This window comes from Pelodiscus sinensis, chromosome 5, assembly GCF_049634645.1.
Source record: "Pelodiscus sinensis isolate JC-2024 chromosome 5, ASM4963464v1, whole genome shotgun sequence".
Taxonomy (NCBI): Eukaryota; Metazoa; Chordata; order Testudines; family Trionychidae; genus Pelodiscus; species Pelodiscus sinensis.
In genome coordinates this window covers 90,892,286-90,904,120 of record NC_134715.1, presented here as the reverse complement: position 1 = coordinate 90,904,120, position 11,835 = coordinate 90,892,286, and the positions used below count along the sequence as shown (strand labels likewise).

General features: G+C 46.8%; 1 protein-coding gene across 1 annotated transcript; it reads left to right on the top strand.

Moving 5' to 3' along the window:
- Nucleotides 1-2,286: 2,286 nt before the first annotated feature.
- Nucleotides 2,287-4,595, top strand: SHISA3 (shisa family member 3). The gene is made up of 2 exons (XM_075930511.1): nucleotides 2,287-2,826; nucleotides 4,150-4,595. Exons 1-2 carry the CDS (start codon nucleotides 2,553-2,555, stop codon nucleotides 4,593-4,595), a joined length of 720 nt encoding a protein of 239 aa, XP_075786626.1. The 5' UTR covers nucleotides 2,287-2,552.
- Nucleotides 4,596-11,835: the final 7,240 nt, after the last annotated feature.

The window sequence follows — 11,835 nt, the reverse complement described above, 5'->3', positions numbered from 1 at the left end:
TAACTGCAGATCCGACATAAGTCGGATCCGCGTAACTTGGGGACTGCCTGTACCTCCTTTTTGAGATAAGGGATTTTGTGCAAATTCATCTCTATTCTCCTACCAAACTTTTATGCTTACAGGTGTTCATCAGACTTCCTGCTGGAATTAGTCTTTCAAACTAACTGTTAAGTTTAGGATATTTTGTTCATTTCATTTGAGTGGGTCAGCTTTTATTTCAAAAGTGGATAGCAGTTGAGCCATATTGAATTCAAAGTCCTATTCTTGCAGCTCCTTGCTTTCTCTTTTCATAGGTGCTCTTAAAATCCTATCATCTATAAGAAACTTCTTATCCAGGCCTGCATTTTACACATTTTTTTACAATTTCATTTTAATTTCATAAATCATATTCACAATTAAAATAGCTGCCAGCATATTTTTTTCCAATCTGAGCATCTCTGTTGTTTTCCAATCAAAACTTTGAATCCATGTCCCAAAGAGTGATGTTCTGGCACAAGGACAGCCTCCAGTAATATGAGTTTGCAGCAAAGAATATCTTTGGCTGCATAATTTCAAAAATAATTCAGCACTGATAATTGGGTATTTTAAACTCACAAAACCCCTTATTTTGTTGTCCAGCCCAATGGCATTTTGTACTTCTTCAAGCACATTATGAATGGAGCATTTAATTATTCTGGGTCTCTCCATTTGCATAGTTGCCCAAACTGCATTGGTTACTGAAGTGGTCATTCCTCATACTTCAGCTGGATCTGGCATTTGTTGTTGTTTTTGTATTACTTACAATTGTATTTCAGTAATCCAATGGGGAGGGGTGCAGGGCTGGGGCGCTAGAGAAAATGGTGCTGGCAGGGCTTTGGGAAGAGATAGCAAGCCCCTTGAGTGAAGGGTCAATAATGAAAACTGAGAGGTGAAGTCTCGGAAGAGGAAAAGAGGGGTACAGAGTGGTGAAAGCTGCAATAAAGCAGCAAAAGAGGAGAGAGGATCCTGAAGGTGAGATGCAGGCAAGATCTGGGAGGAAGGCGAGGGCAGAGTGTAAGGTTCAGGAAAAGGAGTTGGGGAAGGGGAGGTAGAGGGCTGAGGGCTGCAGGAAGGGTATGGAAGGGCTGGGCGAGGAGGTGCAGGCATGAGGGCAGTTGGGGAGGTAAGTAAACATTGAGTGGGTGCAGAGATGAGAGACAGAAGGAGAAGGGCTGGGAGGGGAGGTGCATGGGGAGGGCAATCAGGGAGATGGGAAAGGCTGGGCAAATTCAGGGGTGAGTGCAGAGGGCCAGGAAGAGGGGGTGGGGCAGTAGAGGGAGGGCTGGGAATGAGGGGCAGGGCCTGGCTATAAGGGTGACAGGTGAGGGCAGCGGGGCTAGGAAGCAGTGTGGGAAAGCAGAGGGGAAGGATGGGAACAGGGGAGGGGACGTGGTCTGGCTGTGAGGGGTGACAGGTGAGGGTGGGAGGGCTGGGAATAAGAGTGCAGAGCCTCACTGCAAGAGTGATGGGTGAGGGCAGGGGGCTAGGAAGGAGTGAGGGGCAGCAGGGGAGGGCTGGGAGCTGGGGCACGGCAGAGCGGTGACAGGTGGGGGGGCTTGGAAGGGGTGTGGGGCAGGAGGAGGGCTGGGAATGGGGGCAGGACAGAGGGGTGACAGGTGGGGGGGCTTGGAAGGGGTGTGGGGCAGGAGGAGGGCTGGGAATGGGGGCAGGACAGAGGGGTGACAGGTGGGGGGGCTTGGAAGGGGTGTGGGGCAGGAAGAGGGCTGGGAATGGGGGCAGGACAGAGGGGTGACAGGTGGGGGGCTTGGAAGGGGTGTGGGGCAGCAGAGGAGGGCTGGGAGCAGGGGCAGGGTGGAGGGGTGACAGGTGGGGGGCTTGGAAGGGGCATGGGGCTGCAGGGGCACGGCAGAGGAGTGACAGGTGGGGGAGCTAGGAAGGGATGAGGGGCAGCAGGGCGGAGGGGTGACAGGTGGGAGGCTGGGAAGGGGGTGGGTCAGCAGGGGAGGGCTGGGAACGGTGGCAGGGCATGGGGTGACAGGTGGGGGCTAGGAAGAGGTGTGGGGCAGCAGGGGAGGGCTGGGAATGGGGGCAGGGAAGAGGGGTGACAGGTGGGGGCTGGGAAGGGGTGTGGGGCAGCAGGGGAGGGCTGGGAGCGGGGCCAGGGCGGAGGGGTGACAGGTGGGGGCTGGGAAGGGGTGTGGGGCAGCAGGGGAGGGCTGGGAGCGGGGCCAGGGCGGAGGGGTGACAGGTGGGGGCTAGGACGGGGTGTGGGGCAGCAGGGGAGGGCCGGAGGCGGGGACGTGGCGAAGGGCTGCGCTGGGCCGCTCCCGGGGCACTGGGGGCTCCCTGGGGCCCGGGCCCGGACGCTCAGGCTGAGGCGAGCGCGCAGCGGGGACGGGGGACTGGGAGGGCGGAGCGGCCCCCGGCCCGGGCCGCCCTGAGCCGGGCGGGGAGCGGCGCAGCAGCCCGAGGCGCGTCCCGCGCTGCCGGGGGGGGGGGGGGCCCGCTCGCCTGGCCGCCGGGGATGGGGCCGCGCTGCGGGTAGCGCCCGCCCGAGCAGGAGCCGCCGCGCCATGGGGGCCCGCGGGCTGCTGCTGCGCTGGCTGGTGCTGGGCGTGCTGGGCGGGGGCGCGCGGGCGGCGGGCGGCGAGTACTGCCACGGCTGGCTGGACGGGCAGGGCCGCTACCACCCGGGCTTCCAGTGCCCCGAGGGCTTCGACACGCCGGACGCCACCATCTGCTGCGGCTCCTGCGCCCTGCGCTACTGCTGCGCCGCCGCCGAGGCCCGGCTGGAGCAGGGCGGCTGCACCAACGACCCGGAGCCGCAGAGCCCGGGCGGCCCGGCCCGTGAGTACCCGGCGGGCGCTGAGCGGGCGCGTAACCTGCGCTGGGGGCTGGCGACCGAGCCGAGGCAGCGTCTCGAGCGGCTGCTGGGGGACAGCGCCGAGCCCCGCTCCCGCGGCCAGAGGAGGGGCCGGGGCGATGCTGGAGGGCGCGGCAGACGCGAACGGGGCTGAGTGCGGCTCCCCCGGCAGCGCGGAGAGCAGCCCGAGCAGACGCTCTCCGAGCCCCCAGCGCCCGCTCCCGGGTCTCCGAGCGGCGCGGGCCGGGGCCGGGGCCGGGGCCGGGCTGGGGAGCCGATCCCAGCCGGCTGTCGGGCTCAGCTGCCGCTCTGTCTTGCAGCCCGACGGGAAGCCGAGTCCCGCGCCGCTGGGCGCGCGGAGGGGCTGGCAAAAGCGGTTGGGGTTTACAACGCTGGGCTGGGGCTGGGGCTGGGGCTGGAGCACCCCTGGCGAGATGCAGCCCCGCGGCTCTCGGGAGAAATCGGGGCTCCCGGCTCTGGTTGCCTCTTTAGACCGCGGCAGGGCTGCTAGGATCGGGGGGAGCCAGTCAGGAGCCGCGGGCAATAAGGATTCAATCACTCCCACAACACAAGCGGCCCAAACACTGAAATCCCGTAACCCCGACAGGCGAGCTCCTAGAAGCCGGGTGGAGGAGCAGCTGGAACGCCGTGTCCGCGGCAGCTCTAGCTTCCCTTTCCGGACTTGAACTGTGGAAAGCACCAGCCTAGGCTTCCAGGAGTATCTCGCTCTCGCCTGGATAGACCCACGAGCTGAAAGAGATTTTGCTGAAAATCGATCGCTCCGAAGTTGCTTTCTGCTTCACCAGGGACCGGAGCTGTCGCAGAATTAGCCGGTGGTGTTGAAGCAGTTCTAAGCTGCACCATTACATTTCCGAAAAAACTTGGAAAAACGGAGAATGATTCTAGATTTGAACAAAGGGGAAACCCAACTGAACCGACCATTGAAAACTCCACTCAGGCAGCAAACAGGACGATGCGGACTCATGCCACTCAGGACTCATAATAATTTCATTAAAGTTGTCAACAGGAAAGAATTTCGATTTCTGAGCGCAGGATCTAAAGGCTAATTAAAAGCCAAATGTAGCTTATTGCACGATCTGTGAAATTCTCACGTAGTAATCACATCATACGGACCGCTGGCACGTAGTTTACACTTAGTTCTAATTGCAACACAGGAAAAGAGTATCTTAACAAGCGCGGTAGTTGGTGGGAATTTAAAAATAATGTGGGACTTTTGTAAACTTTGCATAGTTAAATAGACTGGCTGTTTCGGGGTGTTAAAATGTACTTAATTTTGTTTTATTCAGAGCCGATCTACGTTCCTTTCCTTATTGTTGGATCCATATTCATCGCCTTCATTATTGTGGGCTCGTTGGTAGCTGTTTATTGTTGCACGTGTTTAAGACCTAAACAACCATCGCAGCAGCCAATACGATTCTCTCTTCGAAGTTATCAGATCGAGACTCTTCCAATGATCCTCACTTCCACCGGCCTCCGGACACCGTCTCGACAGTCCAGTACTGCAACCAGTTCGAGTTCTACTGGAGGCTCCATCCGCAGGTTCTCTTTTGCCAGGGCAGAGTCTGGGTGCTTAGTGGCATCTCCACCTTCACCTTACACGTCTGGGTGCCTACAAACAGGCCATTCTATCCACCTAACTCAACCAGCTGGATTTTTGGTGTCATCACCCTATTTCGGCTATCCTCTTCAACCAGAACCTTCTCTAGCTGGGAGGAGCTGCCCAGATTTTTAGCTACGAGTTTTCAAGAGTAATATAGCCATAGGAGGTACACTGCTACTGTGTACATTTCACATTAACATGTTCTGTAGCTATGGAACTCAATCCTATGTGAATGGGGGAGTTGCCCATTTAAAATGCAAGATTGCATAGAAATTGGTACAAATATTTTAGTTGTAACACAGTTTCCTTGTACTTGGGTCACAACTGCATATACATTATGAAACATTTTAAACAGTCACTGCTTTCAGGAAGTTTCAGAGAGGTAGCTGTGTTAATCTGTTTCAACAGAAACAATGAGGGGTCCTTAAAGACCAACAAATGTATTTGGGCATAAGCTTTAGAGTGCTACAGTTCACTTCCTCAGAAGCATGAAGTGGACGCTTCAGTTTGGCAGGAATTTATACAAAGATGGGAGTTAATTGGCCTTGTTAGCACTGATGTAAACACTTCCATCTCAATATAAATCCCTACCAAACTGAAGCTTCCATGCATCTGACCAATGGAACTGCAGCCCATGAAAACTTATTATTTCAAAGTGACCTTTTGATAATTCATTCTAATGTGTGCAGAATTTCTACAGAGAAATGTGGAATACCAATTTGGGGTACAATTTTTAATAACATAACTACAGTTATAAATTATTTTGAGGGCCAAATGATATTAACTCAGTGACAACAAATCTGACTCAGCAACTCTTGAACAGCCATTTACTTACCAGACTAGTCCTATTTACTGCAATGATACTGCTCAAGTGAATAATGGTTGCAGGATCCTTACCTGGGATTGAGGGAAGAAAGCTATAAAATGGCGTGGGGGTTGTACATGATTATAAATACCAGAATCATTTCTTTAACATGCACATAATATAAATGAGGTTAGAGAGCAGAAACTTTGTTTTTTCTAACACTTTACTTACCGTAAGGTGTTAGAAAGCTAGGGCCAGATATTTTAATGCTGGTTAGGTTTAGTTTAAAACAAGCCCAAGCTTCCAGCAGTCAGATCATTATATATGGAAAAAGTACAACCTGCACAGTAATGTCATTAAGAGATTGTCAATGTAAAATTCAAACACATAATTAATTCAAAGCATTTTTGTGAAAGGAGAATTTACTGTAAGTTTTTGGTTCTGCAATAAATACAAATTGGACAAAGTGGTCTTCAAGTTCTATTTGTAAAATTAGTAATGTATAAAATGTAAAGACAGATTCATAATTTAAAATGTATGTACAGCATTGACAATATTAATTATTTCGTTGTCATACTGAATTATTTTATTTCAATAAACTGTGTGGTTTACATTTTAATTTTTGGTCATAATTCTCTCCAAATTATCACCCACAAACTGAGAGCCTATTAGTCAATATTCATTTGGATTCTGCATTAATATATTCATTTTTTCTATACATTAAAAATAGTAGTACATTTTTTTACAAGCTATTTTACAGACACCTGTGCTGCTGAAGTTTTAATATAGTTTAAAACAAATGTTGAATATTCAGTTGAGACAAATTATCGTAACTGATACATTTAAAGTTTATATAAAAATAAAGAAATTGTTTACTACACTGCTTGAATTTTCAATATCCCATTATAGGACTTCTTCCTCTGTTCCCTTCTAAAATAAGCAACAAACACAAACAAACAAACCCCAAACATTAACACAAAAACAAGTCAAGGGAAAGGAAAAATAATCCAATCAGGATCCCAATCTTGCATGTATTTCTATGTATGGATAGAGTCATTCTGTTTGGCTTCCCTGTGTTTCTACTCAGAATTTGCTTATCTTAGCCAAACCAGATCTGCTGGGCTGCGTCTAGACTGGCAAGTTTTTCTGCAAAAGCAGTTGCTTTTGCGGAAAAACTTGCCAGCTGTCTACACTGGCCGCTTTGAATTTGCGCAAGAACACTGATGATCTAATGTAAGATTGTCAGTGTTCTTCCGCAAATACAATGACTCTCCCGTTCGGGGAAAAAGCCCTCTTGCTCAAATGCTTTTGCGCAAGAGAGCCAGTGTAGACAGCTGAGAACCCGTTATGCGCAAAAAAGCCCCGATGGTGAAAATGGTGATCGGGGTTTTCTTGCGCAAAACCACATCTAGATTTGCACGGACGCTTTTCCGCAAAAAGTGCTTTTGCGCAAAAGCGTCTGTGCCAATCTAGACGCTTTTTTCCGTTAAAAGTATTTGCGGAAAATCATGCCAGTCTAGACGTAGCCCTGATGTACAAGTTGGCATTTATTGAAATATTATTATAATTTACAGTTCCATTACACAACCGTTAGAGCAAGTTTAATTATCAAAAGAATATTTAAATTAGTATAAAATGAAGGAATTTAGTTAAAATGATATCCATCTGTTTTACATTAAAAATGTGGTCAGTTTCTCCAGAAACATTTGTTTCTGTTCTAACATTTCACTTCACTCATATTCTACCCTCAGTGACATCAACAGGATTGACTTTAATGGGAGCAGGTTAGAGACCTTTCTGAGTTTTATTCATATTTTGATTTTTTTAAACTTTTATTTAAAATATATTCTAGTTTTTCAATTGTATTTTTTTAAATCTTTTCATCTATTTCTTCAATGCATTGTCAACATAAAGTGCCAATAGCTAATCTACTAGAAAAGTAGTGTTAGTAGAACTGTTTAGGCCAGGGAAAGAGGAAGAAGGTTCTCTTAATTCTATATACAAGTTCTTGACATTTTAAATCTAATATGCAGCTAATATGGAAAATGTATGGAGTATAACTTCTATTCACACCTAAAATCATAATGCAATCATGGATACAACTAAAAATAATTTATGATTTCATGTCTTGGTAAATTTTCTTAGCAAGTTTACAATAAGGCACTATTCACTTATCAAAGAAAAAAATTCTCTCCAGAAAGGGGCCGGGTGGAATTTTGCACATCTCTGTTAATGTCCTACAGGACTGGATTCTGACTTTTGCAGGAGTTTTGTTTGAAGAGGAACAGGGGCATGTCTACACTTGGGAGTCATTTCTGAATAACTCCCCTCATTTTGAAATAACAAGGTGAGCATCCACACTACCACGCCTGTTATTTTGAAATAATGGGCTTGCTATTTCAAAATAAGAACTGCTTCTGAAGAGTAATGAGCTTATTTCGAAAGTTATTTCGGGAGTTATTATTTTGAAATAAAAAAACCTGGTACTATAGATATAGCCTAAAGCATTAAATATTTTCTGCAAAAATTATCTAGTAAATTAACTTTGTTATTGTTTAGGAACAATCTGTATGATCTTTTCACACAGGTACCAGAGTGGCACTACCATGTGATGGATCAGTGGAGCCTTGATCATGATCTATAAGCACATACATGAGGAAAGGGTTTCTGATAGTAAAGGATTCTCAAGTTTTGCAGACAAAGCATACCAGAATCTAGTGGTTGGAAGCTGAGAATTTAGATGATTTCAGACTAGAAAATGGGTACAATAGTGAAGGCAATTAACAACTGGAATGATTTATGTAGGGATGTTGTGGAGTCTGTCAAAGTATGCACTATTGCACAGCCCTGTTGCTGAAAGTCAGCCTTTGTAAATGGTTTTTGTCAGCAATTTTGCAGACAAAATATTTCTATCCCTAACAAGCTACTTTCACTTTGCTAGCTGGTGTGTGTTCACATTTGTACTTGCCACATCAAAACTGTTGTGCATGGGAGGGATGTTTAAGCACCCACAGCACTGACAAGAGACTTCACCAGGACCTATAGGGGTTGGAGCCCTGTGTAGAAGAGGCGAAGCTGGGGCTAGCTTCCCCCAGCCAGCCCTTCAATGCTGCTGGGCTGCAGGTTATGTACACTGGGTATTTCAACTGCAGCCAAGGTACCAGCAGCAGTGACTGGGAGTCCCAGGCCCTTTTAAATTGCTGGGCCCTGTGTCAGTCGCTTTCTTTGCTCCCCCCCCCCCATCAGTGACCTTGAGCACCCATGAATGACAAATGTTTTGTGGATCAAGTGTAGTCATAGCTGCATAGGTTTCATAAAATTCGGTGGGCTTGTATGATGCAGGATGTCAGCCTAGATGATCATGATCCTTCTGATTTTAAAGTATGAATGCATTAATAACATAGGGTCAGAGTTTTCACCATTTGCTGAATTACTTAACTTACTCACACAGCTAGTTTCACTGTTTAAGCATCAGCTACTATGAGTAAAGGACACCTGTGCCACATAGGGCACAATCTTGCAAGATGTTAAGCACTCAGGCTCTAATGTTGCAAAGTACGTGCTCAGCTTTACACACTTGAGTATTTTAATATAGGATTGGGGTGAGGTTCTTGGAATCTTGCAAGATGGAGCCCACAGACCTTAACAAATAAGAGGTGTAGACGAAACAGTTGTGAGGATGAGCCTTTGAATTACCTGAATGCCACCTGAGGTGGGAATTCTGTACTGGCTGCAAATACAAGAGGAAAGAGGGGTTGGATTGCTGTAGCCATGGTTATATGGCTCTAATGGCACAAAGCCCTATGTGTGGGCAACAAGTCATTATTCAAGTCCATGAATTGAAACAATGATCACGGCCAGCTTGTGGTTTAAAGGCTGAATTTCCCTGTCCCTGTAGAATCTCCAGCACAAAGTCTGATTTATTTAGGCTACGTGTAGGAATGGTGAATTTCACTCCCAGTGAAGAGGAAGATCAATAGCTATGACAATATAGACGTTAAAAATTCATAAACTATAATAATCTCCTAAACTATTGTAATAAAAGGTAAATCACATTCAGGTTTGTGACATGGTTTTAACGATCATTTAAAGTGTTTGTTTGGAAGGGGTTAGTTGGTGCACTTTGAATAAAATGCATAACACTAATTAGGGTACTATATCTTATGTTAATACAGTATAACATTGCAATTGAGATTAATCAGCATTGTGGGTTTGAGTTTTCTCTCACTTATATTAGTGTAAATTAACTCCACTAACTTCAGTGGAGTGACATCAGTCTAAAACAGTGGTTTTTAAACTTTTTGGCCTGTAGCCCACCTGGCTCAATGCAAACCTTTCCGTGGACCACCCGCTGCTAATGGAAACTCGCCATTAATTATATAATTAGGCCTGAGCCATTTTACTAGTGCTGCAGCTAGAGAGAATAGTTTAATTTAACTAGTAAGCACAGAGATAGTAACTGAAATTATTAAATAGATTAAGAGCTTTAACTTTCTGTAACTTTGATTAGTTTACCAAACTTCATTTTAAATAAAGTAAAATATTAATTTATGCCCAACTCAAAAGCTTTCAACATTGTCTTTATTTATGGTAGGCCTGGGGAACCTTTTTTGGGTCAGGAGCCACTAACCCATAAAAAATCAGTTGTGGGGGACACAGAAGTGAAAAGTAAAAAAACCCCAAACCCTCCAAAACCTCCCAGTCCTCACTGATGTGGTCCTCAACTGAGACACCTCCCTCCACTGGCACTCCAGCCCCATGGGAGGGATGGAGAGAGGGGCAGGGAGGACTGAGCGTCAGGTCTTTTCATAGGCCAGATTAACTCTTCTGGGGTTCCAGGGTTAGTGGATTTTGTAGACCCCTCCTAGGCTCTGGGTTGGGGCCATAAATGAAGGGTTCAGTGTGTGGGACACGGCTGTCAGTGAGTGGGATGGGGATGCAGGATCTGGGGGTGCAGGATGGGGTGATGCTGGAGTGTCTGGCCAGGGGGGAGGGTGCAGGAGTAAGGTGGGGGTAGGATGTCTGATCAGGGGAAGGGTGCAGGAGCAGGCTAGGAGTATGTGGTCTCATCAGGGGTGTGTGTGTGTGTGAAGTTGGGGGTGCAGACTCTGGGCATGAGTGGGTGGGGGGCACTTACTTGCCTTGGTGCCCCACACCACTCCCAGACATTGTGTCCCAGACACAGCCTCCTGCTGCTCCCATTAGTCAGAATCTGGGCAACGGGAGCAGCAGGGAAAGCCTCCAGCACATCTGTGCGCTGCTGTTCCCCCAGCCAAAGGATGGGGAGCGGCAATGTGCGGAGCCGCTTCTGGCTCCACTTTTTCTCCATGAGACAGGTCGTGCAGCAAGGCTAGGGGCTTTCCCTCCCTCCCCTCAGCAGCAAGCCAGTGCTGGAGCTCCAATGTTGCAGGTGGGTTGCGAGGCTGGAACACCAGTGTTGGCTTTGTGCTGTCAGGGGATAGGGGGGAGGAAGGAAGGGAGAGCTGAGCTCAAGCTGCAGACCACTAGTTGTCCACAAATAACTATCAGTGACAGGATAATGAAGCCTACTTAATAGTCAGATTCATTCACATTATGGATTCAGAGGTGCTGTGCATCTGCAGCTCCAATTGACTTCTACTGGAGTTGTGAATGCTCGCTGCTTTTGAAAAACAGAGTTGGACTGATAAAACTGACAGTGCAAAGTTCTTGCTACACTTGCTCGTATCTATAACTTGACTGCCATATTAAACATATTGGCCAAATTCTGCTTCCAATTTCTCTCTTGGAAATCTGAAGTAACTCAGCTGACTTGAACTGGAATATTTTGTACTTACTGTAGTAAGGGTGCAGATTTGGATTCATTAATTTCAGTGAGAATGCTACTTGCTTCCTAAATATACCCCTGAAAGAATACCAAATTGGTCAGTGTTAAACTTGTTTTGTACTTTAACTGAAAAATAGGTGCATTTTTTAAATTATTTGCCACGTTCTCATTTCTGATCAATTTACATCCCCTGTGTATGTAAAGCATTAATACCTATTACAACCACACTTCAGTTCTGGCCCAGATACTCCCACTCTTATTCAGGTGGCACATACCATTGAGGGAGAAACATCTTCTCACAGTGTCTGTGGACGATATGGCCTTTAACACCAAGCCCTCGGAAAAGTCAAACAAGACTTCCCTTTAATCAGTCTCATCCTTGGCCTCTCCGCTGAAAAGCTTTCCTGTTTGAAAGGGTGCTCTTCCTTTTTTTTTTACTATAAGTATCCTCAGACCATGCTTCACTTGGTAGTTGCAATCTTCCATGGTCCCTTTTCAATGATTAAAGCAAACATCCCATTGACTTCAATGGGAGCATGAATGGGCCTCTGCCAACAATCATGTTTATTAAAAGTTGTAAAACACTTTGCTATTTTCTCATTTTGCTAGAGTAGTACAAAAGTGTTTAGGTACTTGTGTGGAGGCTATTTCACTTCCAGTAGGCTTCATTTCATTATATTAAAATGGAAATAATGAAATGTACATGAAAAAGTTTTCCTTTGAACTTAACTTGTAGAACTTACAACCAAAACCTTCAAAGC

Excerpts from the sequence above, each read along its gene's own strand:
- SHISA3 (XM_075930511.1), top strand. The coding sequence starts at position 2,553 with ATGGGGGCCCGCGGGCTGCTGCTGCGCTGGCTGGTGCTGGGCGTGCTG. Across the intron at positions 2,827-4,149 it reads GAGCCCGGGCGGCCCGGCCC|AGCCGATCTACGTTCCTTTC; the intron begins GTGAGTACCCGG and ends TGTTTTATTCAG.